Genomic DNA, 26,831 nt, shown 5'->3' with positions numbered 1-26,831 from the left:
CTAAAACACTATTTACATTGATGAAGAGATCGGATGAATATAATGTTCATAGGTTTCAAGTTTAAAAAGAGGAACTGAAATGCTTTTAGTGAAGATAATAAATATTAATTTTAGAAAGATCGAAGAACCCCAAGACGCAAAAACACATGGAAAACATTTACTGACGCAGTGCTTCACAAATTGAAGATTCTTTTTTAATAACCAAGTTTTTTTTAAAAAAAAAATACAAAAAAACCTAATATTTCAAAAATAATTATCTCAATGACCATATTTGGAAAGGGCGCCTTCTATTTTATTTTAAATTTTTTTTTCAATTATCAAATTTACCTGAAGACCAAATATTAAAATTTTCACAGGTAATAGAAAATTTTTAAAAAAAATTGGAGGCGCCTTGTAGACTGGCACCTACATCGAAAACACCCCAAATATAGTTAGTGGAGTAATTTTTTTAAAATATTAGTTAATTTGGTATTTTTTAGAAAAAACTTAGTTATTAAAAAAATTCTCTCAAATTATTGAAATGGAAACATAAATATCATACTCCATCAAATATTGTCTTTAAATTTGTATTACTTTTTAAACAATTGTTATAGGGGTGAGAGTGAAGAGGTGAAAAATAATAATTACTGTGAGTTGAGATAAGATGTGTAAGTCATTAGAAGATTAGAGTTTGGTAGGGAATCACTTGAGGGATATTAACGTTACTATCATAGATAACTACTAGTAAATCACCCGTGCAGCACGGGTATATATATATATATATATATATATATATATATATATATATATATATATATATATATATATATATATATATATATATATATATATATATATATATATATATATATATATAAAATATATATATATATTTATAATATATATATATATATATATATATTTATAAAATATATATATATATATAAAAAATATATATATATATATATTTATAAAATATATATATATATATATATATATAAATATATATATATATATATATATATATATATATATATATATATTTATATATATATAAATATATATATATATATATATATATATATATATATATATATATATATATATATTTATATATATATATTTATATATATATATATATATATATATATATATATATATATATATATTTATATATATATATATTTATATATATATATATTTTTATATATATATATATATATATTTATATATAAATATATATTTATATATATATTTATATATATATATATATGTATATATATATATATATATATATATATTTATATATAATAAATAATTTTGACATTTGAAAATAATATTTTTAATAATTATGTTAATTCAATTTATTAATTAATTTATGTTTAAAAAATAAAAAAGAAAACAGAAAATTGAGAGAGAGAGAGAGAGAGAGAGAGAGAGAGAGAGAGAGAAGAGAGAGAGAGAGAGAGAGAGAGAGAGAGAGAGAGAGAGAGAGAGAGAGAGAGAGAGAGAGAGAGAGAGAGAGAGAGAGAGAGAGAGAGAGAGAGAGAGAGAGAGAGAATTAAAATGAAAGTGAAAATATTGGAGAGAGAAAAGGAAAATGATAATTTAAAAAAGTGAAAGATTGTGGGACATGTGTCGCATTTTGGTTTGTTTGGAAGTTGAATAAAATGGTTGGATTATAAAAAGACAATTTAGTCCTTTTTACTTTGTAAATTGTTGAAACAATAAAGATAATTTGGGTAGAATGGTGAACTTCTTTTTTTAATAGCTTGATAGTAGATTATTGACAATTGGTTGTAAAAAATAATTAATTAGTATGGTGGTCTCTAGTTAAAGAAATTTAACAAATACACAGTTTCTTTTCCTACCTTTATACTTTCTCACAAATTTTTGAGAAAAATCTATAAATGTTTTTAATTTTTTTTTAGATATATCTTTGGACGTATCTATTTTTCACAAAATTGAACATAAACGAGTGACTCATCCCATTATAATTAATCTCGAAGATGCATCCCCGAATAAACTCTATTTCTTTTATAAAAAAACGGTGGTTTTGAATACGCATATCCCCAAAATTCCCTGTTGTGTTTTTTTAGTTTAATATTGAATGTATCCGGATGTATATACCAACAATGTCCCTATTAAGAAAACAATAAAAAAAACGATTAAAAAAAATTTAAAAATATGAATATATAACTAAAAATCAATTAAAATAAAATTAAGTGTCTACATATTTTTTCGGATTTTTCTTGAAAATATGAAAACAAAAAATAAATCAAATAAAATAGAAAAACAAGATATTTAAGGGTTTTTAGGGTGATGTCCCATATTTTTTATGATGAAATGGCACGGTAAAATTTTAATTTAGAGTCAATTTGTCAGAAAACTGAGTTTTTTTACGCTAGATCGCGTAAAGGCTAGAAATAGAGGAACACATGGGCCAAAATGCGAGGATACAATTCCAATGACTCTAATATTGGTTAAAATTGACAGAGTCCCCGACAATGACACCAATTTTAATGAAAACGTCTGAATTCACCCTGAAAATTTTTGAATATGCATCTCCGAACCAATTTTTGGCAAAAACGGGGTAAGGTGCGTTCGGAGATGCATCTACAAAAATTTATGAGGGAAATTTTGAGTTTTCAGAGGTGTGGGCACTACTACGAAAAAATCATACCACAACGGTTGAAAAAGAGACACCACAATGTCTGACCAACCGTTATAAGGTAAGAGGTGGTTGTATGTGTGGTGCTTTCCACCATGGTCATAAGGCAGTGATAATAAGGCATGATGCGCGCTACCTATCTCAACGGTTATGATTAACAACCATTAAGATGTATATTTAGGTAATGGGTTTGAAACCCAGTAGCATAAATTTATTTGGAATATAATTAACATTTCACCACATTTACAATAGATATCTGTTGTGGAAAGTACCCTGAGTTTATTATATAATATATAGATTACTTGTTTTCCATACACCTCACTAAACAAATACAACCATTCAAATCGGTGAAGAAGTATATAATATGAAAATTAAACTATTCTTGAAAAATAACTTAAACAAGCTACTGTTTTTCGAATTGCATGCATGTCATAACTCATATCTTGTTCTTTAACATATAGAATATGGTTCAATGGCCTAAGTCCTTCATGGCCTCGATTCCTTTGCTTCTAGTTTATTTTGAATAACATCAATTTATTGGCTAAGTCTGCCTCATCATCGTCATTATCATGATGATTGTGACGATGACTTATCATCATAACAATTATGATGATAAGTGACGATAATAAGGTAGACTTAGCCAATAAAGTGAATTTATTCAAAATAAACTATAAGAGAAGGAATCGATGTCATGAAAAACTTAGGTCATTGAACCATATTCTATATGTTAAAGATCATGAGATGAATTATGAGATGCATGCAATTCGGAAAACATTGATTGATCTAACTTGGTTTTCAAATAAAACTTAATTTTCAGATTATAAGTTTCTAAATCAATTTAAATGAATGCATTTTTAGTGAAAGGTTATCGAAACAACAATCTACATACAATATAATAAACTCAACTTAATCTTCTGTCAATCTACATAAGAAATTAAAGAACAAAACATTACTAAGTTACAAGAAAAATGCTTATTATGACTTAGCAATATTTTATTCTTGCTTTGAGAATATTAATCAACAATAACAGTTATCAACAACACAACAACAACAACAAACAACAACATACATTTTATCAACAAGACAATGACAACCTACAATAACATACAATAAATAATACATAATAAAATGTTTCACGAACGTACATTTTATTGAAAAGAATCTTGGAGTTAATGATGAAGTTCATCTACTTTATGTTGGTATGAAAAAAATACAAGGCAGATGAAGTTTACACAATAGCTTCATACTTCTTGTATTGCTTTTCCATAGCAACACAAACCATATGTAAATCATAGCCAAAGTATGCGATTTGTTAAGGTGGTTTTCTTCATTCATTTTTCTTATAAGTCATAAAACATAAACACCATGAAATTAATAGCATACATGGAACGTTAACCAAATAAAAAAAGAGAATATCATGCCAAATGAAAAAAAAAAACTTTTTTTAACAAGAACTATAGAAAATGGGAGAAGTTGATTACCTATAAATTTTAAGAAGCTTATGAGACGAGTTCGCTGCGTGGAAAAGACAGATGTTAGAGTTTTGTTTTGAGAAAACTGGAAGAAATATTATGAAGAAGAAGAATAAAGATACACTACAACAAATAACACTTTTTATGACCAAACTTTCACCACATACAATAAAAAATTGCGGGTACATGTGACCGGAGTACCTTGTTTTATTTAAATAATAATAATAATAAATATGTTATCTCGGATTTAAATAAAACCGACATAAATATATGCTCAGGATTTGACATTTGATTCCCATCTCCTACTATTTAATGTTTTATATGGAACCAAAAAGGCGCCTTTATTTTTTTTAGATTTTACGACGGATATGTTACCTCGATTTTCTATAAAACCGAGATAAAAACTGATTAATTTTTTTATTCCTTTTGAAATAAAAGAGATGCCTTTATTTTTTATAGATTTTACGTCGGGTATGTTACGTCAGTGTTTTAGATTAACCGCAATAAATACTCTTTATATTTTTTTATTCCCTCAGTGTCTACCTAATTCAATTTTCGAGCCCTAACGAAAGAACACTACTTCTCCAGCCAACGAAAGAACACTTCTTTTCCAAGGAGCACTAACAAAAGAACACTACTTCTCTAGCTAACAAAAAAACTCTCTCACCATTAATCTAAAACCTCTTCTTCGTGGTATGTTATTATTGTTGTTGTTGTTCTCCATTATTGTTGTTCTTGTTCTTGTCGTTGTTGTTCTCTATTACTGTTGTTCTTGTTGTTGTTTTTGTTGCTGAGAAGATTTATTTTATGGCTCGTAGTTGGGCCTCTTCGTTATGTTCATTTCTTATTCAAATTTTGTAACAATAACTTTGAGTTGTTTAAGGTTTTGGTTTTGGTGTTTTGGATGGTTATGCAAACGTATGTTTTTATAAGAATAAATATTGGTTAATGTACAAACTACCTTGAAGACTATGCATCAAGAATCCAAGAAAGAGAATAATAAGGAATATGGGAAAGACAACAAGATAAATTACTCTAAGTTATAATTTCTATGTTTTATATTTTTGTGTATGAAGCATTAGTGTGTCATTCACATTTCCTTTATTTTTGTTTTATTGCAAATGTGTTTTGGTTTTATTCAGATTTAGTAGCATATAACCATAGGATGAAATCTAATAGATTAGTGTGTATGAGAAAAGATTTCTTGAATTCCTTGAAATCATAGAATAAAAGTCCTATATTAGTTTTAACCTTAAGCTGACAAATTAGAAATTATACAATAAAAATTTTATTAAATAAACTTACAAAAGTTCATTTTTGATTAATCATATCTAAATCCTCTGGCTGAGAGAAAGTTTGACCAAGTATAATCTACTTCATCATCATTATCATCAGAATCGATGATGACTGGCCTTTTCACCCTTCTTCTTCCTGAGAGCTCTCCTGGGTCTCAAAGGTTCGGTAGCAGGGTCTCTTTCAACAACTTGGACCTCTACAGTCACATCAACTTCTATTCTCTCAACATTGGATGAAGTATTCATTTTGATTCTTCATCTTCTCTGATTTCTTTAGATGAAGTTTCGGCATAAGTATTTATTTTGATTATTCTTCTTCTCTGATTTTTTGAATGAAGTTCTTTTTGTGTTTTGGTTCAAAGAGGATTTCCGCTTTTATATTGGTTCTTTTGATTCTTTCTCTTCTTTTATCTTTGAAAGTCTAAAAGCCGAAAGATTTCACGCATGCCAAGTTTCCTTGTAATTATTACTTCTTTAAAGATCTTTTGGTTGACTAGCTATCTCAAGCTGTTGAATAACTACATCTCTTTGTCTTTTCAAATTTCTTTTTCCCTTCTTTGATATTCCTTCCACTCCTTCTTATGCATAATTTGATGTAATAATGTGTATATTGTTGGTTGTTTGGTTCCTAATAGAATTGTGTCATTGATGTTATTATTATTCTTGTTCTTGTTCTTCTTCTTCTCCATTACAATTATTAAGAACATTGATCTATTACTTTGGCTGTTCAAAACACCGAGTGTTAATATTGGACGTGCCATCCAGCTCTGAAAATAATAAAAATGTTGATGATGGGGATCGAGCCCACGTGCTGTTAACTTTACTCCTCGATTTTTTAGTATCCGAGGTGATAAGGGGTAGCTTTTCAAGATGCCCTTCGTTACCTCGCTTTCGTAGCAGAGGTCAAACGCATTTTGCGTCCGAAGTTAGATGTGTTTTTTGTAGTAGTGATAAAGCTTTGTGTTCGTTGCGTTTGAACTTGATTATCTTTATGTTTGAATAAGCATATGAGGACGAGTTCGCTGCATGTGGAAGAGAGAAATGTTAGGGTTTTATTTTGAGAGTGAGACTATTTTGTGCTAAAGCTTTAATAACTTCGCTTATATTTCATTAACCAATTTTATTTTAGTATTAACAATTATTTTTAATATCTGGCTGTTTATTAACCAACTTTATAACTGTATCAACCAATATTTTACTTTTCATTGATCAACTTTGTTTTACCACTAAAAATTATTTTGAATATTTGTGCAATAATTAACCAACTTCATCACTTTATTAATCAACTTTTTTACTTTTCATTAATCAACTTTGTCTTACTACTAAATATTTTTAATATCCGAGCGTTTATTAACCAACTTCATCATTTCATTGATTATCTTTTTATATTTCATTAACCAACTTTATTTTACCACTAAAAATCATTGTTCTGCACTATTCACAGACACTGTTCACTGTCAGCGTTAATATCAATGTTCATAAATATATTTTTTATTTAAAAGTTCACTATATAAATAGTGTAAACAATATTTAATGTAAATATTGAATCCATAATATGAATGTATGAATAGAGTTAGGATCCTCTCTCTCCCATTTTCCTCATATAAATGACACCCATATCTAAAGACATGTGACATATATTTACTAATTATTTAATTTTATACATATAAAAATAAAATTATAGCAATAAAAATATCTATTTTTTTAAAGAATTGGAGAGGATCTATATCCAAACATAAGAATAACATTTCTAATTTATTAAGTGGTCATAGACTCATAGTTAACTAGAAAATAGAAAGTGACGAAAATGAAGACAAAAAGAGCACAAGGTTTGGTGCATCATAATTAACTTCAAGAATATAACAAAACCTGCTTACCGAATTTCAACACAATTTTCTGAAAACCATGATACCATCTCCATTTTTCATATAAAAAATATTTCAATATCTTCACGCCTTAATATTTTCATAATTAAAATCAGAAAGTGTGTTTTCACTTTTCGAACACAGTCAACAGAAAAAAAAAAAAAAAAAAAACAAACAAACGCATTTACAATTACAGTGGCACCTTCCGTAAATTCCTCAAACTTCAAGCCCATTTAATTTCCCATTTTAATTTCCATTTTTAAATTCAATATTTGGTCAACTTTAATTTTTATTTAACTCAAAAGACAAAGAACTTGTCAGTAGTTAGGAAAATGCAATGGTTCTCTTCTAAACTTTACAGCTTTAAATATTTTTTAAATCAAAAACTTTAATTAAAATAATTAAATAAATCCCAATTTCTTTCCTTTTCAAAAATGCAACCTATTTTTTAATCTATTCAAATTAAGTATCTGCATTCACAGTTATTTATTTATTCAACTTTATTAAATTTCCAAGACGGACGTGAACCATTTTCTTAACCAAAATTTATAATACCAATTTTTCTATTAAAATATTAATTCATAATTAAAATCCGAATATTTAATTACTTTATTTTAATATTTATTTAATTTTGCAAATTTTTTTATCAACTTTATTTATTTACTCAACCTTTTCCATCAAAACCCTAATTTCATAAATTTCATAAATCAGTTTTCAGATTTTCTTAACCAAAGTTTTTATTTTTTTTCTTGGTAATTTTCAGAATTTGTAGAATTTTTTCCTGTAATTTCAAACTTTTTGGTGTTCTCTACAATGGTGCAGATTTGAGCTACGATTTTCTCGGAGACCAAGGTCAACTGTTTCAATTCCATTTCTAGGTCTTTAATTTTCATCATTTCTTACAAAAATTGCTGTTTTTGAAGCTTAATCTGTGGTTGTAAAATCTTCTGCATCAAAATCTGTTTTATGAAGTTAATTTTGAATTTTCTGAGTTTTTTTAGTGTGATTGGTGTGTGAAAGCGTTTGAATCTTGAATGGTTAGGGTTTAAACCGAATTTAGAAGTGTTGGGGTTCTTAGTTTTTCTATGATTTGCATGAAAATGGAGGAAAGAGAGAATTTTGGTGCTGTGAATGCAGTGGCGGGTAATCAAGTTCCAGTGAGCTTCCATGGAGCTCCAAGGATTGAAAACAACTTGGATTTTTCCATGGTGACAGTGCCGGTGTCGGTGCCGGTGACCGCGGTGAAGAAGAAGAGGGGGAGGCCAAGGAAGTATGGGCCAGATGGGAAGCCTGCTCCTGGGGCTGTGACGGCGCTTTCGCCGATGCCGATTTCTTCGTCGATTCCGCTGACTGGAGAGTTCTCTGCTTGGAAAAGGAGTGGAGGGAGGCCTGTGGAATCTATCAAGAAATCAGCTTTTAAGTTTGATTTTGAAAGTCCACCTGGACAAGGTAGTTTATTTATAGCTTTTTGATCTTTTCAATTTCAAGGTTGAAATATTTTGAAGCTTTTAATTTTAGTAAGTCTTTGTGTTAGTTTGACTGTTATTTATGTTTTTAAGATTTTGTTTTTACTGTTATATTTGCAGTTTTTAAGAAATGATGAATCTAGTCTACTGGTTCTTGTCATTTTCCTTTTAAATAGAGGAATAACATAATTGAAAATACTTTTAATTTTAATTTTTGCTTTGAATTTTAATTGATATGGAGGTAGTTATTTTCTCTGATATGTGTTTTGAATATGCAATTTTGTATTTTTGCTTGTGAATTGTGATAGAGTTTACATTTGGAGGGTGGGGAGTTGAGTGGACCCATAACTGAGATTCCTTTTCAGATTGAGTACAAATTCTGAGGTGGATGTGGATATTTTTGTGGTTGAAAGTGAGTTTTTGGTTATGTTTATGTTTAGGGTAGCATATGATGCTTCTTATTTTCCTTTATGAGAAGAAGTAAAGGATTGCATCGGAGTAAATGAAGGGACCAGCTAGAATAGAACTGGTCTAAGTCCTAATCTAGTAATTAATTTTAAGAGCTTAGTTTACTAATTGCCTTGTTGGCTGATTTGAATAATGTTGTAATATAGGAACTTATCTATTGTTATGGATACTATGTGGCCTCGTAGAACGGTAGTATCAAACAATATTGCAGTCAAATGCATTGAAATGTAATATAGGAGCTTTGAGTAAATACCAAAAAAGTCATAAAACAAACAAGTTTACGCATCCAAAGGTTTAATGTATCTAAAAAATTGATGTTTATATCCTTGTATTAGAAGAAAACCCTAAAATATATTCTGTAAAAAAATATAAAAACATAAAAATATACTTAATATTAAGTTTTTCATTTTGAACATTTATTAACTAGTGGTACCACTGCCATTTTGACCTGTAAAGCGAGCGTAGCAGCAACCAAGAAAATCACTCCTCTGCAGAACAGGCTTCCAATAGAAGCCGGTAGCTTCTATGTTGTTTTATTTCTAGCATTTTAAACAACAAAATAAAGAAAAATGGCAAAAATCATTAGTACTTAATACTTCATTTTCTTTCCTATTTCTGTTTGTTTGGTTTCCCTTTTCTTTATCTTCCAATATCCAAGTAGGCCCCATTGTGCAGGATAAATTTCACATAATAACCAGGATGATCTGAATTATGAATGAACTGGTTGTTGTTCTTATGTTTCTAAATTATAAAGGAAGATCCACTCTGGACTTCCATTATTACATTTCTTGTTTTTCTCCATCAATTAATCCTCCTTTATGTATTTTACGTAGGTGTAAGTGTAGGTGCAAGTGCAGGTGCAGGTGCAGGTGAGGGAATTGCTAAGGCAGTAGGTGCCAATTTCATGGCTTATATACTTACAGTGAATTCTGGCGAGGTAATCTATTCACTTCCCTTTTAGTGCCTATATCCCGAAGTTAAGTTATGATGTTACTATAAGTCTACACCAATCAAATCATGTATGTATGAATGCCTGATGCAAATAATGTTGTTCTTTTCCTATGTTGATATTCTATATACATTTTTCAGTACCTTGTGTATGCTTATTGTTCATCTATTTTACACGTGTTTCTGTACCGTGTGTCTTAGGATGTCACCATGAAAATTATGTCCTCCCAACAAGGATCACGTGCTATATGCATTCTCTCTGCAACTGGCACAATTTCAAATGTTACACTCCGTCAATCGACTTCTTCAGGGGGTACTTTAACATATGAGGTGAGTTCAATATGCATTAATTTGTTTCTATATCAGATTGGAAAATATGTACCATAATGTCCTCGGTTTAAATACAGCCCTTGCCCTCTTGTATTCTGTGTATTTATTCTAGATATCATATATCAATTTTACATTAATTCCCCTTAAAGGGAAGTCTCGTCTATTAGATTCTTTCTCATACTGTGTGCTTTTACAGGGACGGTTTGAGATTCTTTCCTTGTCTGGTTCCTTTATGCCAACCGAGAATGGAATTACAAGAAGCAGATCTGGTGGGATGAGCGTGTCTTTGGCAGGTCCAGATGGTCGAGTATTAGGTGGCGGACTCGCTGGTTTGCTTATAGCTTCTGGTCCGGTGCAGGTAATCCTCAAGAGTATGTTCGATAAAAGGAAAGTGTTTTAATCTTTTTCCCACACTCACTATCTTGTGCATGCATCAGGTTGTTGTGGGAAGTTTTCTTCCTAACCACCATCTAGAGGATAAAAGCAAGAAGCAGCGGGTGGAGCATAACATATCAACCATTACACATAATCACCCTCCTCCACATATTAATCATCATCATCACCACACGTCTAATGAAGTAAGTTTCGGTGGTGTGAAACCTATTATGACACCTGCTGCATTTCAAGAAGAGAAAATTGTTTCTTTCAACAACAACAACAATGTTCAAGACTCCAGGAACAACTCATCTACTGATGACAAAGATCCTTTACCTGAAAAGGATTCTAATCATAGCCAATCAAATGGTTGAGTTGACTCAACCTCATACTACACTGATGCTCTCAAAATTAACTTGTCAAGACAGAATTGTGGTTGTCATCATGTGTCAAAAGTTCCAATGTTTAGTGGTAGGTGTTAGTTTTCCACGTTGTTGTTGTTTTGTTCCCCTTATATATCTTTAGAAATGTTTTGTTTACTCATTATGGCATCAATTAGATATAGGTTACTTCTTGTGCTATAATATGGATGCTAAATTAAGTGTGAGTGGATGTGATGTAAACTGTTATTTTGTTGTGAAAGATGAATTTGCATATCTGCAGCTTCTTAGGCTTTTACATTCTCTTGTTGATAAAAGGCCACTCTTCCTATTTATAATTCATATACTAGTATAGTTTTCTAGTTAATCAATTAATTGATGATTATAACTGTTTTTGAAACTAGAGCTATTGCCATCAACTTTTTAATAAAGATCCATTAGTTACTTAAATTATTATGTTTGTTTCCCGAATAAATTGAGATGAGCTTTCTTCCCTTGAGGGACAAAAGAATTGTTCGATGAACGATGAAATAGAATTTTTGCACGGTGAAGTAAGTTTTCGATATGGTGGAGAGGGTTGACCTATAATGTTAGTACTCCAACTCCGAAAATAAAAAGTAATATGAGAGTGAGAATGATTTAAAATCACACTTCATTCTTCGCGTGGAATTCTTTATACATGAGTTTGATGAGGGGTTCAAGATCTAAATTAGATAGGAGCCTTCTCTTGTCGGGTCATTGGCCATTCCAAAACAGCTATCTCCATGGTTTTTCGTGGCGTGATCGTTAGGGGTGTTCAATGGTTCCGAAAAATCCGAATCAAGCAAGAATCCAAATCAAACCATAGTGTTTGGGTTGAGTATTTTGTAGTTCGGGCAAAAATCGAGCCAAACCAATGAAACCCGATGTTAATTGGTTCGGACAACGAAATTTCAAAATTCTTCTCACGAGCCCGTCTATGCGAACCAACCATAATTAATTTGAATAATTTATATCATCACTATTATGAACCTAGTATAAAGTATTCAACTTCAGGAAGAAAAAATGAAACGCTATTTATGACATTCACAATTTATACGAAGACAAGAAACAATTATAGGAATTTTATACTATTATGAAAATTAATTGATGTAAATTATATATTTTTAAAAATATTTTTACACATTTGTTTCTAATGTATCCGATCAATCCAACACAAATCAACCAGTTGTTTCTCGGTTTGGTTTGGTTTGAGTTTTATCACAAAAATGTGCAAATTCAATCTAAAACAATCCATATATTTTTTGATCGGTTTGGACATCAGGTTCTCTCAAAACTGAACTAAAATGTTCCGCAGACACCCCTAGTGATTATGATAAGCATTTTAAAGAACTAGGCCAAATTCACTTCACAAGGATCATTGCTTTGAGAAGTGGAAGACGTTTGACAGCCTGTCTGAACAACCTAGGGAACATGTGCATTAAATTCGAGTCTCATTATTGAGATGTTTCACATAATTTTTTTGACACGTGGCTTTAGGTTTTTATACAAAGGAGTGACACTTCTTCCGAGGACACTCAAGTGTCGTTGTATTCCAGAGGAGAAATCTAACCATTGCATTCGCGTCTCTCCATTTACTTTCATTATGCGTCCTTGATTGATTTTCCCCACTTCTCTATATAAGGGTCACTTGGAATTTCAAAACTCTTTTCGTCCTTTACACAAACTGCAAGTTTCTTTTTTTCCTACACGCTTTGATTTTCTTTGAATTTTGTCAACGCCTATTTTGTTAATTTCCCCTTCTTTGTGTTATACATTTCATGGTCTAGTGCATCTTCTAGGTTATCTCTTTTAACTATTATCTCTGTTTTTCGATTTTCTTTGGTACTTTATTGCTCTTTTCTGTTGAAAATTCAATGTTTTCCTCTATTTCCCTAGATATGGTCCACGTAGGAAATGTACCAATAAATATAATAAATATATGCAGTAGTGATAATTCCTCTTTTACAACTAGGATAGTAAACACAAGAAAGCAAAATATTGACCCTTTAGAGGTTAACCAACCAGTTGCAAACTTTATCATGCTTAGCAATAGCTCTGAGTTTAGAGGGAGTTTCACTGAAGATGTTATAAGACTCTCTAATTTTCATTTTTTTAGAGGTGCAAATGATTCCTCCAAAAGTGATGAAGGAAGAGACCATGAGAGTCCAAATGTTAGGGACGTAAATGTAGGTTCCCTTTTTCTCTTGCCGTCTCTTGTGGATTTGGAACTTGCCGAGGTTGCTTGGAACAGACATATGACTGAATATTTTGTTAAATATTTTATGGTGGCGCATGGGCGGGATCCAAATGATATGGAGATTAAATATCATATTATCTTTTGAAGTCATCTTCGGATTCATGACAAACATTATCTTTTTAATGAATCATGGAAATATATGATCAGTAAGGAATGCCAGAGTTTGGTACCGCCTAAGGATGTCGTTTAGTACCACTGGGTGGACGGGGAATTATTGGGACTGACTTCTTACTTCAACAACGTCACCTTTTGGGAGGGTTCCCATACTGATGTGTGCTCGTCCTCTAACTGGTCGATCTTCTATGTTGATGGTTCCAAGAAAATATGTAACTTCTTGGATGGGTTCTCGATTCCGTTTTGTGAATGTGTGTTTTCAAGATCGAAGTTCAAACTACTTTTCAATTACTTCAAGGAGGGGTTGAGGAAGCATCTTTAGATAGCTCTGCCCCTGCTCCACCCAGTGACTTGGGCATCTATTAAAGTAATCTAGTATTGGTGCAAGTACTAGGAGTCACGGGCTAATCTCGTTCTTCCAACCAATCAAAGTATTTGACGTGTAACTTGAAAGTTGGAAAAATTTCAAAGACTGTTATTTTTTGGTGACTCCTCTGACCCAAGAGCCTCATTCTCTCTTCTGTAATGTCCCAAAAGGCGAGACTCCCTTATTCCGGCTTCTCAGGCCTTAAACTGGGGAAGAGTAAGTAGAGAATTTTCAGATACTAGGTCCAAAACCATTTTAACCGGGGATTGAGGACCTACACTTACTCGTCTAAACCTCTGACCCCTGAGGAAGAGGCGTCGAAGGTGGGCTTGATAGCCTTTTGGGAGAGTTTGAGCTTTGAAAAAGGGGTTGGTCCTTCAGGAGAACCTCCTAACCATAAAAATTTGCTTTATCTACACGCAGGCGGTTGTGGACGCGACCACCACTCTAAATAGAAAGAACCTGTTTAGTGAGGAGATGATTTATTATATATTTGTCTTTGTCATTATTATAGTATTATGCTCACTATCCTTTATCGTGTTTTGCTGATAACATGACATCTCTTAAGAATCTTTTCAAGAGAAGGAAGTCTTTCATTGTGGATGAGGTGATTCCATATATATATAACACTTACATAAATAAAGTTTGCTAATTTTTTTTATAATTTATAACCCATAGAGTTCTGGATGAATTTTAAGAAAGTAGAATATGCCTTCCATACTTTCCATTATAAAATGTCTAAGACCAAGCAAGCATCAATAAATATTTAGGCCACTTACTGACATTTACTAGCAAAGTAAAATTGCAGGCAGCAAGAATATTCATACAACTTTTTATTTTGTTAAACATTTGATATAATTATTTTAAGTAATAAATTAAACATTTTCATACGTTCAATGGGATGTTTATTGAATTTCTAAGCTTCTCATGTACCAAATGTGTTAACCTTTTGTTTATGGTGGAAAAGAAGGGAAACACCCAAAACAAAGAAGGTAAATTCTTTGGTACCCATGAATTCAAGTTGGGTACCGGTATCTTTAGTGTAAATTATTATTAAATATTAATTTATTTTAAAATAAATAAAAATAAATAAGTGACATGGCATGAAATTATAACATTTGATTGGTTGAGGGTACCGGTACCCATCTAAACTCAAGGGTACCGGAGTGTTCACCAAGAAAGAAACATAAAGAGATAAATACAAAGCTGACTAGAAAAGAAAACGACTTACGCCCAAAACAAAGAAACATAAAGAGAAAAATACAAAGCTGACTAGAAAAGAAAACAACTTTCAAATATAACACGCGATATAAAATCATGGCAACAAAAAATATTACTCTCTCCATTTCACAACGAATAATTTATTTGTGGAATTTTGATTTTGAAATAATTAAGTATTAAAAAAATATTACACAACTAACCATCTTTTAATTTTTTTTACAGAAATAATCATGTTTTAGAAAAGACAAACAAGATCAAGCTATCTCATATGGCGCATGCACTTAAATTTTCATATAGGCGTCATATGAGATGACACATTCATTACCTTCACATGAGATTGGTCATAGGCGTCATCTCATTTTCCTTGACCATGACACGTGTAAGCCATGCCATGCACACCATATGAGATAGTTTAGGGAAAAAGTAATACACCTAGGTGTCATCTCATATAACACCTCCCTTATAAAATTAAATTGATGTGCCATCTCATGACTTAACCATGTAAACGAATTCCGAAACATGGTTATTTGTGTAAAAAATTCAAAAGATAATTATTTGTGTAATATTGTTTCAATATTTGGTTATTTTAAAAAAAAAACTCATTTATGTGTTTCAAAATAAATAACTCATTTTAATTTATTAAATAAATAAATAAATAAATTTCTTTTTTTCTTAATTATATCAGTTAATTATTACTATTTTCATCACTTCAAATGCTTGATAACATTTTGATAAAAATATCATTGTCTCTTTCATTTTATAGAAGGATTTCAAATTGCACATTAATTAGACATAGAGTCTCGAAAGAGTTAATATAAAGTGGACACACCTCACCTTGCGTCTACTTTGATATCATTTTTTAGGAGGATTTTGTTTTTCTCTTTTTTATTTTGGGGTTTTAGTTTGATCTTCTTTATATATATTTCTGTTTTATTTTTAATATTATATTTATGGGCTATAGTCATAGGACAAAAGTATCTTTCGGAGCCAACATAATCAGAATACTTAGTTACTTCTAGATGATAGAATGATCTTAATTCAATAAGAAAAAGCAATTTTGTAAGGACTAGTTAGGTCAAACTCAAATTCTAATATAGTATAGGAGCCTACCGATCAAACCATATATTATCCACCATTTATATCTCGCACCAAACCCGAAAAGAGTGTCAGGCGCGAGGGGTGTATTGGAATGATTCGAAGTCCCACATGGTCAGACATAGAACATCTAATGAGTTAATAAGAGTGGACACCCCTTATCTTACAAGTCGGTTTTGTAAGGATGAATTATGTCAAACTTTTATTTATTTATACATTTTTTTAATATGTCTGAAAGGTTCAACTGAATAACTCTTTATGAAACGGAAATAGTATATAAATATATAGGTGTGTGTTTTATTGATCTAAACTTGATTATTTTGGTTGATATTAATTATTTAAATCTAATTTTAAAATATGATGTAATTTTTGTTTCTTAGTCATCTCCCTTTGCCTAATTTTTATTTGGGTTAAATATGTTTTTGGTATTTATAAATTATTAAAATTTGTTTTTGTCCTATAAAAAAAATGGTATGTTTTGGTCCCTACAGAATTATTATGCAAGTAATTCTAGTCCTTACTGTTAAACTAATGTGTATTTTTGAACAATCGATTATTGGAAGTTAATAACCGATTGGCCTAATCGATTAGGTGAGTTATTTCACCCATGGATTATTTCCAAATTTAAACCCCAATTTGACCTATAAATAGAGAGCTTCTCTGCCACTTTTTTATATCCAGAAAACAAGTTTTTGTTTCACTTTTATTTCTCTCATCATTTTCACCAAGTCTCTTGTTTTTCTCACATGTATTAGCCATATTGATTCGCGAGTATTCTTGAGTCTAAGTGAGTCTTTTTGTTGTGGGTGACGTCTTAATTATAATTTTCCAAGAGTGTATTATCTCTTAAGTAAATATTTCTTGTATAAGAAGTTTTTTGGTTGCGATATAAACTAGTTAAAGCTCTTATTTGAATTGGGGGATTGTCTTAGAAAGTCTTCATACTTGATTTCTTAATTTTGCCAAGAAGAAAATCTCTCTTTTGGTTCATGAAGATCAACCATCAAAATATCCACAATGATTTAAGATCTCCATGATTAAAAGCTATGTTGACTTGAGATTAGCTTGTGTATAATTTCACCTGGTTCTTGAGTCCAACATGGTTAAATTCTCAGTTAGTTCGAGATTAGCTCGTAAAAAATATCAACTCGGTTCATGGTCAACCTATGTAAAACCCTAGTTCGGATTGGAGTATATCCAACTCAAAAACTCCATTTCATTTTTTAGGATAGCCAACTCAAAATTCCATCTTAGTTTGAGATCAACATGTGGAGAATCTTTGTTCGATTTAGAGGATAACCACTATAAACTAAGTTTGTTGGTTGTAAGTTAGTCTTAAAACTTAATTTCCTTTTATAAGGAGGTTCATGGGCATATCCTTATATAAGGTCTCAAGTTTATTAGATGCTCTCAAGAATAATTCTTGGGGAAAGAGTATGTCAATTTAGGACGAACTTGTATAAATCTATGATGTTTCTCTATATTCCTCATCTCTTTATTTTATTGTCTTTCGTTTGGTTTTTTGCTGCCTATTTACTCATTTCTTTTACAAAATATTTTCAAACTCTGTTTTTCAAAATGATTTTGTTTTCAAACAGATATTTTCAAACCTACAAATTTCACCCTCCTCTTGTATATGGAGGTTTCAAATCGGTGGTCTCCGGAAACGCAATTTTTCGCAATTGTTCTTTCATGTGCAATTTCACGGTGTCACCCCCTTTAGAAAACTTATCCATTATCTCTTCCAACTCGTCGGTGATGGTAATTTTGGATTCACCCTCTTTCGCCGGTTCGAAATCATCAAAACGGAGCTTTTTCCAATGATTGATTACTTCATCCATGCCTCTCGGGGAATTCAACTTCATCTTTTTAGAACGTATACAAGCACATGGAAGCCAGTAGGTTTTTCTAATCGTACACCCACATTGTGAACTATCCGGACCAGTCGTTTTCGCCCGCTTCGCTTCATGAAAAACACAATTCAATCCAGCACGAGATATGTTGTAAATCAATTGCAAGTAGAGATTTTTACCCTTAAACCGGTGTTCCACAACTGTCTTGCTCCGACCAAAAGATGTTTGAATTTCATTATGTTGATTTTGAGCATTTGATTCACGGTGTCCCATCCCCTACACAAATCCCCCTTACTATCACCCAACCATTTCTTCAACGCCGCATGTCCGGATTCAACTCGGTTAGTTTTAGTGCAACCAAGATGTCTAACTCGGTTCGTCCAAGCACAAACAACTTTTTCTTTTACTTTTTCTAGGATAGTACTTTTGACGTAATGACAAAAAATGTTCAATCCGACACACAATGTCCGAAATTGTACCACTTTCTTGGTATACAATTTTTCGGAACGTGCATCTAAAATCTCCCTCCATGCGGCCATTATCTTGTCGACCACAACACCGACTTTGATGATGTTTCCATTGTCATCCTTTCTTTCGTGTCAACCGCGTGTTTGAGCTTACTTCTCACATTGCATGTTATGTGATACCGATAAAGTAATGCGGTTGATGTCGGGAAGACGATACTGACCGCATTCATCAAAGTATTATCTCGGTCGGTAACGATGATACTAGAAATATTCTTTTGATCAACCAACAAAGTCTTACATATTCCCAAAGCCCATGTAAATTTATCTTCTTTCTCACATTCCAAAAAAAACAAATCCAACCGAATATGTCTTGTCTGTGGAGGTCACACCAACAATTTCTAGAAGCGGGAACCTATACTTGTTGGTCTTGTACGTCGAATCAATTATAAGAACGGTTGGAAATGTGTTGAACAACTTAATGCTTTTGGGATGAGTCCAAAATATGTCATGAACCGTAACTTTGTCCTCACAAGTTCTGAAGCTTGAAACGTATTGGTTATCACCCAAAAGTTTCAAAAGGTGTTGCATTTCCGACCTCGGGCCATTTTCTCAACTTTAAGATTGTACCGTTCATTGTATACCTGCTTGATATTTGAAACACTATCTGGTCTTTTTCGCTTCAAATCGGCAAGTATGTTTCTCGGCGCAATTTTGATTATCGATAATTCCGAAATAACATACTTCTCTCCGCGAGACAACCGACACGCAATTGGATGCCTGTGTAGCTTAGTTTCCAATGCATGATTATGAACTCCACAAATGACGCTAAAACGCCACAATCATCAATCATATGAGTTACGCGCAACTTAAATGGACACACACACACTTTCTCGATCCCGTGTCATCGTGTTTTAACACCCGATTTGTTGGTACATACTTCCCACTCGCAATTCAACACAACAAAAGCTTTCCTTCTACTACTTCCATTGTCGGACCTTAATATCACAATTCCAAATCCAAGTTTACTAGCTTCATTTTGGTCCCAATCTAGCAAATGTTCACGACAAGCGAAAGTCATATCATTTGTAAATTGTGGTCGAACATCCACCGCAACGGTAATGGTTTTAACATCGTTAACCGGCTCTTTAGGCTTAGCATCTACATTGACCTCTTCCGGAACTACTAACTCATCAGTGACAATGTTGTCCGGATACACCATACCTAACATATGCAAAAAACATAAATGTTGTTAAAACTGTTTTTTAAAATTCTGCAATAGAGCTTATTTCGGAAGTGCACTTTCGAAAATTGTTAGGCGGTGTATTTCGGAAGTGCACTTCTGAACTGACGCAGTTTCTTCAACAACAAATCAGCAACAACAATGTAGTGGAATAAGAGATGAAATGAAGATTCTTTACCTCAAATTGTAGCTTTGTATGCTCTCTTTGGTATGATGAACCATTTGAAACTTGATTTGGAGACGAAAAATGGATTGAAAATGATGGAGGTTTTGGAGAGGGTTTGAGTTTTTGTTTGGAGGAAAATGAATGAAATAGTGAGGGAGGGAACATGTATATGAAGGGTTTTTTTCAGAAATGCATCTTCGAAAAAACACCTGACATTTTAAATCCAACATTTAAATTGAAAAATAAGTGATTTCGAAGATACATCTTCGAAAGGAGTATTTTGAGGTTTTCAGCAGGGGTTCTCATTTCATTGGAGTCTATAAAGAGATTGTCTATATTTATACCAACATCAGAAATTATTATTATTTTTAATTATAAAACTATTAGCAGAGTAATTTTTGTAGTTCCATAAAAACAAATGGCAAAAGTAGGGAGTCGAATTTCTAGCAGGACTAACATATTGTAATGGGTGGTGGTGGCTTCCTAAGAACCTAAGGATAAGAAATGCTATGAAGAATAACATTTCATGATCAACCACCCTCCCTCGCCACAACAAACTCTAGAGGTATGCCTCTCAAACTATAATATTTCATATTTGTCTCCCTTTTTATTACTTTCCAATTTTAATCCTATCCACACAAAAATTATTAATCAAACACACACCACAAATATTCTTTCCAATTCATTCATTCATTCATTCACCAATATCTAATAGTACATACCAATTTCATTTAATTTAATTCATACAAAAGTAATAATTAAATACCTTATTTTTCATTATATTTTCAATAGTATTCAACAACACTTTTAACCTAGACTTGATTTCTTAATGATGATATTGAAACAATTTATAACATCACCAACACCAATTCAAACTCATACCTCAATATTCTCCTTCCATTCACATGCTCTTTCTTTTACTCCCCCAACAACTTTCAGGGCTAATTCTCTCTCCATCAATCAATCCCCACACTTCAAAACACAAGGTAACAGAGTTCCCTCAATTTAACTATTCTTGTTATCATGGTTACATTACATTGAATTCATAGTTATACAACTCTATATATGTGTTTGTAGGTATGCATGCATACTGTTTGATAAAAAACCACACTGAAAAGTAGCCTTTTGTTAATTACATTGTTACTGAACTGACATATAGGTAATATTTCAGAAGAAGTAATGGAGATATCACAGCTGGTAAGATTCTCTTTGTTAATGGATGATACTGATACTAACAACTACAAAGTATGTAGCATTCCTATGAGGCTCCCTTCTGATGATCCAACTGTCCCCACTCCCACTGAGTTATCTTGGATTAATCTCTTATACTGTGGTATCCCCTCCTTCAAGTATGATCTCTCTTACTAGCTCATTGGTTGGTTTTGAATGAATTGATTTTGTGTAAAGTGAGTTGAATGTAAAATTATCTATGCTTTGATACATTTATGTAAAGTGGGTTGATTAAGAAATTCGAGACTAAAATTCAGTTTTAGAGGCTAAAGCCTCAAATTCTAGCTTCATGTTCAAATCAATTATGTAGGCAAAATCAATTTTACTCGAGAAAATTCAAACACGTCAAGATCAATTATGCCGTGTTCAAACGCGGAATGTTATCAATCTCGGTTAGCGGCGCGGCTCGGCATTCTCAAAAAATGGAACGGATCAGGCGATATTTTAGTGATGCAGACACTAATATGATTAATACTAATGAACACATAATTGTTAAAAACTAAAATTAATTAATCAAAATTCATGAAATATTCATATTTAGAAATAGAAGTCATTAGTCTTTAGCAAAACTTACTGTTTTTACTGTCTAAGGATTAAAAATGTTGATGTGGATAAATTCTGTTTTAGTGAAGTATGAATCTTATATTATTGCAACGGTTTTGTTATTTCAGTGTTTCTTGTTTTTATCAATTTATAACTTTGATTTGGTACAGGAAGCATGCTGAGAATGATACCTCTGTCCCTGATGCTGCAAGTAAAGCTGAACTTTTTGCTCAAAGGTTAGGTGACCGCTCATTATTTCATCCTTCCCTTTTTGTTTACTGTGAGAGGTTTTTTGCATTAGAGGCCTATGCTCTTGCACCTTATTTATTAATAACATCAGCATACTGTTTTGAAATTATTAGGAAGGCATAATGTTTCTTATGGACATCAGGCTTGTACTGTCTTTGTCCTAAAATATTCAAATTGTTGTTAATTGCAATATTGCATCTTCTGCTGGTTTCAAAAAGGTATGCTAAAATACTTGAAGATTTGAAGAAAGATCCTGCAAGTTATGGCGTTCCTCTTGATATCCCTGTATGTTCTTTACTTGAACTTATATGCAATAGAGAAAAATAATAAAAAGTAAAATGTTTGGTATATGTCTGATTTCTCCTGTGTTTTTCTTCAATTCTTTAATTCTGTGTTTTTGTTCTAGCTTCTATGCAGACTTCGTGAGGAAGTCCTTAAAGAAGTGGGATTCAGAGATATCTTCAAGAAAATCAAGGTAAGTTTAAGCAAGAAATTTGTTGTTCTATGTGATAAATGCTAATACTATTCATCTAAAATATGGAGGAAAAGTACGTGAATATCTGATTATTGGGGTTGAAGTAATTTAATTTAACATCTTGCATCAAGAATATAGCAAAGTTTAATCACATACTTTTCATGATTTTGTTCCCCAAAGTTGAAGAAATTTAACACCATTACTTTTCGTTGTCAATAAGAGATGGGATGGAGTATTATTCTAACTATCAATAATCATCATGTAGTTTCGAGGATAGTTTCTGATAAAAAACATTATTTTATGTATTTCATCCCTTTGCTATAACTTTTTTTGGATGTTAAATTTTCAAAAAATCATTAAATTTTGAATAACTTTTCATGAAAATCTTTTTTTCCCAAGTATGTTTTTGAAAATTATGTATTTTCAAGATGTTAAAATCTTTAATAATGAATATTTAAGTTATCGGATGTCAAAATGACTTTTTTAATTTAGAATAATGAGTTTGAAATAACTTAAACATTTTTTGACGAAGTTCTTAGAAAAATAAAATTTGAAAATACAAAGAAAACCCACTTTTTTAATCTATAACAAACAGGCCCTTTCTGTTTGTTATTTTGGCCATGATTTGTAATTCCTTTACGATTGAGTACAACAGGTTGAAGAGAATACAAAAGCCATCTCTCTATTTGAGAATGTTGTTAGTCTTAATGATGCCATTGAAGATGAAGGCAAGCGACTTGAGAATTTAATTAGAGGAATTTTCGCAGGGAACATATTTGATCTTGGTTCTGCTGAGGTAGGTTGATTTTCTATATGTAAATTTGTTCACTTCTGGTGTAATGGTAGCTAACAATTGATTAAAGAAATGAACTCAATCGCTTTGAAATAATTCCCACAAACTGAGAATGAGGCTAGTATGAATTGAACTGAACTATATGGAGAATTGTTTTAGTACAACCATTTGATGACAATTTGCATGGGAACCTTACATGAATATGAGTTCATTTGCCTACTAGAAGACTCTCATTTACTACAATCATTGCCAAAGTTTTGAAGATTATATATTGAGTATTTGTAGTTGATGTGTTACTTTTTTTTCCCCTCAATTTCTTGAAGCTTGCAGAAGTTTTCTCTAGGGATGGTATGTCGTTTTCGACCACTTGTGAAAATCTTCTTCCTCGACCTTGGATTATTGATGACCTTGACGCTCTCAAAGTGAGATGGAGCAAGAAGTCCTGGAAGAAGGCAAGTGTTGTATGGATAAAGAAAAAAACAATTCTTATAAAGCCCTTTATGTCTTCTGACAATTTTTGTCCAAGGGTAGTGTCATAATCATTTTCTTTTCCATGGCAGGTTCTCATATTTGTTGATAACTCAGGTGCAGATATTATTTTAGGTATTTTGCCATTTGCAAGGGAGCTCCTTCGGCGCGGGAGTCAGGTTTGCACACTTTAATTTATTTATCTTTAAACTGTATTTTCTGGTCTGAAAGTTGAAACCAATTGCCAAAACAAAGTTGAATGTTCTTTTGTTGAAGTGTCTATGTTCATAGACAGAGGCAACAACTGTCGAACCATGTAAATTATGTGGCTTCTTTTTTTCGTGGTGCAATTGTGTTTTTACAGTGGGGTAACGATGAGGAGGATAATGGTAGCATTTTGTAAATCAATATGGTGAAATACCGGGAATTTATTTTGCTTTATAAGGAACTTAGAGGAACTTCAGATTTTTTAATTTGTTTAGAGTTTTTTAATTAGATCCACTCAAATCTTATTTGTAGAAGGCATGATCCATAGTCCATTTTTTAAGTTGTTTAAGATTTTGAATGCAGGTTGTTTTGGCTGCCAATGACTTACCTTCTATCAATGATGTGACTTACTCTGAACTAATTGAAGTTTTATCAATGGTAACACAAATTAATTTCAACAAGTTTTCGATATAACCAAAGTTGTTTCCTTTTCTAACTCTGCCATATTGGTTACCAGTTAAAGGATGAAGAAGGTAATCTTTTGGGTGTCAGCACTTCAAATCTTTTAATTGCCAACTCTGGAAATGGTTTACCTGTAAGACTTTTATCAGAAATATTTTGTTTGTTATAATAGGAAAATTCTGGTTTCCTTATGGCCTATACTGTCAAATCATTGACTTGTATGATGATTACATGATTGCATGCTTCTTTGTTGTTTTGTTCTATGGATTTCAGGTTATTGATCTTACAAAGGTGTCGCAAGAGCTTAATTGCATTGCCAGTGATGTAGACCTTGTCATTTTAGAAGGGATGGTATGAATTTTCATCCTCCTATGAGGCCAATATAGTTATTCACTAAACCTTGTCAGAAATTGGTGTACATAGTGAGTTTAAACACTGACATTTCTTATGACAGGGTCGCGGTATAGAAACAAATCTCCATGCTCAATTTAAATGTGATTCTATCAATATTGCAATGGTAATGCTTTTTAATTTTTATTTTTTTTAATCATTTTTGGACTTGCTTCTTAAAATATGACAAACTGAAAGTGTTCATGTTATTTTCTGACATTTCCTTTGTTGTCATTTTTCTTATACAGGTGAAACATCCTGAAGTTGCAGAATATCTTGGATCACGGTTGTATGACTGTCTAATCAAATACAAGGAAGTTTGAAGCTTAGAATTGAGCTGATTCTTGTCTTCAAGTAGCCATTTGATCATACACAAATTAGTTTTTTTTTATTGAATTGAGAATTTCATGGCAGTTGAGAGTTGACAATTCGATATATGCTGTCTGAATAAGAGGATTGGTGAAAGAAAATCAATTGTATGTGTTTGTTCATTCTTTGGATGAATTTATTTGATATCAAGGGATTGACAAATTATTTTTTGCTTGATTATATTTTTGGTCTCGATTTTATTTGATTAAGGATGCTGACCCATATTTTTATTTCAAATAGTATTGTGGCTAAAATTTCAAAAGATGAAGCGAAGTGTCGCGGATGCAATTGAATATCCTTGCGGCTACCGATTGAATCGTATTTACTGGAGGCTACCGATTATCGTCTTTTATAAATCTCCCTCCATTCCTTATTATTAGCAAAATTTCACTTTTTACATACATTGAATAATTAATGTATCTAGACTATGTATAGTCCTAATACATTAATCATTCAATGTATCTAAAAAGTGAAATTTTGCTAATAATAAGGAATGTAGGGAGTACATTTTATCTATATGTGAAATCGGAGTAGAAATTTGTAGATGTGACAAGTGATATTATCTTATTCAACATTGTCGTGAGCATTTTAAACAAAAATGAGCCGAAAGAGGGAAAAGAAGTAATGGACCATAAAGCCCAATTCTTTATCCTAACAAAGAGTCCATCAACTTTTGCACACGGTTAAAACATTAGAGTTTATGAGAACCTTCAACCTTTCTCTACCACCGTGAAAAATAAAAACTATTCCTTAATTTCGAAAATGTATCTATGGACGCATTCTAAATCACATAGTATTTCGTAAGTGAGTCACCTCTATTTAGCCCAACACATCTCTCCCTCTCAACCATCACCTACGACCCAACATCCCTCACCCTCTTAACCTACACCTATGACCCAAACAAATTCCCTATCCCAAACACCAGCCTCCACTACAAAAACAATTCCTACCTCCTCACCCCAACCTATCAACACACATATCTCCCCTTCTACACCTCATTCTCCTTAAATGACTACCCGTGCATAACACGGTATTGTCAAACCTTGTAAGCTTTTTAACCTACACACATCATCCTGCCAATCTATTTCTCATATACCTACAAATCTCATTGATGCATTAAATGATCATAATTGGAAAATGACCATGAAAAACGAATATGATGCTCTTATTGACAATAAGATGTGGAAATTAGTTCCTTAAACCTCTAATGTTAATGTTACTCAAAGTTTGTGGATTTTTAGGCACAAGAAGAAATCTTATGGTTCTTTTGAGCAATACAAAGTTTGTCTTGTAGGTAATGGTGCAAATCAACAATCTAGTGTTGATTATAATGAAACGTTCAACCCTGTGGTAAAACCAACCACTATTCGCATGGTACTTAGCATTGCATTGTCTAAGTCATGGTGTCTTCATCAACTAGATGTCAAGAATGCTTTTTGCATGGAAATCTTTATGAAACCGTGTATATGCACCATCCTCCTGGATTTTGTGACCCATAGTACCTTGAGCATGTCTCTCTCCTCAATAAGGCTCTTTATGGTCTGAAACAATCACCTCGTGTCTAGTACCAAAGATTCACTAACTATTTTGCCCAA

The 26,831-nt window shown here is 31.9% G+C and overlaps 2 protein-coding genes across 8 annotated transcripts; both read left to right on the top strand.

Moving 5' to 3' along the window:
- The first annotated feature begins 7,946 nt into the window (after nucleotides 1-7,946).
- On the top strand, nucleotides 7,947-11,525 carry LOC131636412 (AT-hook motif nuclear-localized protein 7-like). 2 transcript variants are annotated; one of them, XM_058907019.1, is made up of 6 exons: nucleotides 7,947-8,160; nucleotides 8,325-8,731; nucleotides 10,050-10,153; nucleotides 10,366-10,494; nucleotides 10,691-10,852; nucleotides 10,932-11,525. In XM_058907019.1, the coding sequence occupies exons 2-6, from the start codon at nucleotides 8,368-8,370 to the stop codon at nucleotides 11,241-11,243; spliced, it is 1,071 nt and encodes a 356-aa protein (XP_058763002.1). In that variant the 5' UTR covers nucleotides 7,947-8,160; nucleotides 8,325-8,367; the 3' UTR covers nucleotides 11,244-11,525. The 2 variants fall into 2 exon arrangements, with proteins under 2 accessions (XP_058763002.1, XP_058763001.1); XM_058907018.1 differs by having other exon boundaries at nucleotides 8,284-8,731.
- Nucleotides 11,526-20,465: 8,940 nt separating this feature from the next.
- LOC131636418 (damage-control phosphatase At2g17340-like) lies at nucleotides 20,466-25,511 on the top strand. 6 transcript variants are annotated; one of them, XM_058907029.1, is made up of 14 exons: nucleotides 20,466-20,615; nucleotides 20,990-21,036; nucleotides 21,128-21,399; nucleotides 21,994-22,059; nucleotides 22,291-22,357; nucleotides 22,479-22,547; nucleotides 23,203-23,343; nucleotides 23,664-23,792; nucleotides 23,901-23,987; nucleotides 24,379-24,453; nucleotides 24,533-24,610; nucleotides 24,751-24,828; nucleotides 24,932-24,994; nucleotides 25,116-25,505. In XM_058907029.1, exons 3-14 carry the CDS (start codon nucleotides 21,230-21,232, stop codon nucleotides 25,188-25,190), a joined length of 1,098 nt encoding a protein of 365 aa, XP_058763012.1. In that variant the 5' UTR covers nucleotides 20,466-20,615; nucleotides 20,990-21,036; nucleotides 21,128-21,229; the 3' UTR covers nucleotides 25,191-25,505. The 6 variants fall into 6 exon arrangements, with proteins under 6 accessions (XP_058763012.1, XP_058763010.1, XP_058763009.1 ...); XM_058907027.1 differs by having other exon boundaries at nucleotides 21,222-21,399; nucleotides 25,116-25,503; XM_058907026.1 differs by having other exon boundaries at nucleotides 21,210-21,399; nucleotides 25,116-25,503.
- The last annotated feature ends 1,320 nt before the right edge of the window (nucleotides 25,512-26,831 follow it).

The sequence above is a fragment of the Vicia villosa genome, unplaced genomic scaffold (genome assembly GCF_029867415.1).
Source record: "Vicia villosa cultivar HV-30 ecotype Madison, WI unplaced genomic scaffold, Vvil1.0 ctg.001719F_1_1, whole genome shotgun sequence".
NCBI classification, from domain to species: domain Eukaryota; kingdom Viridiplantae; phylum Streptophyta; class Magnoliopsida; order Fabales; family Fabaceae; genus Vicia; species Vicia villosa.
The sequence above is the reverse complement of the archived record's forward strand: the minus strand, read 5'-3'. Positions and strand labels throughout refer to the sequence as shown.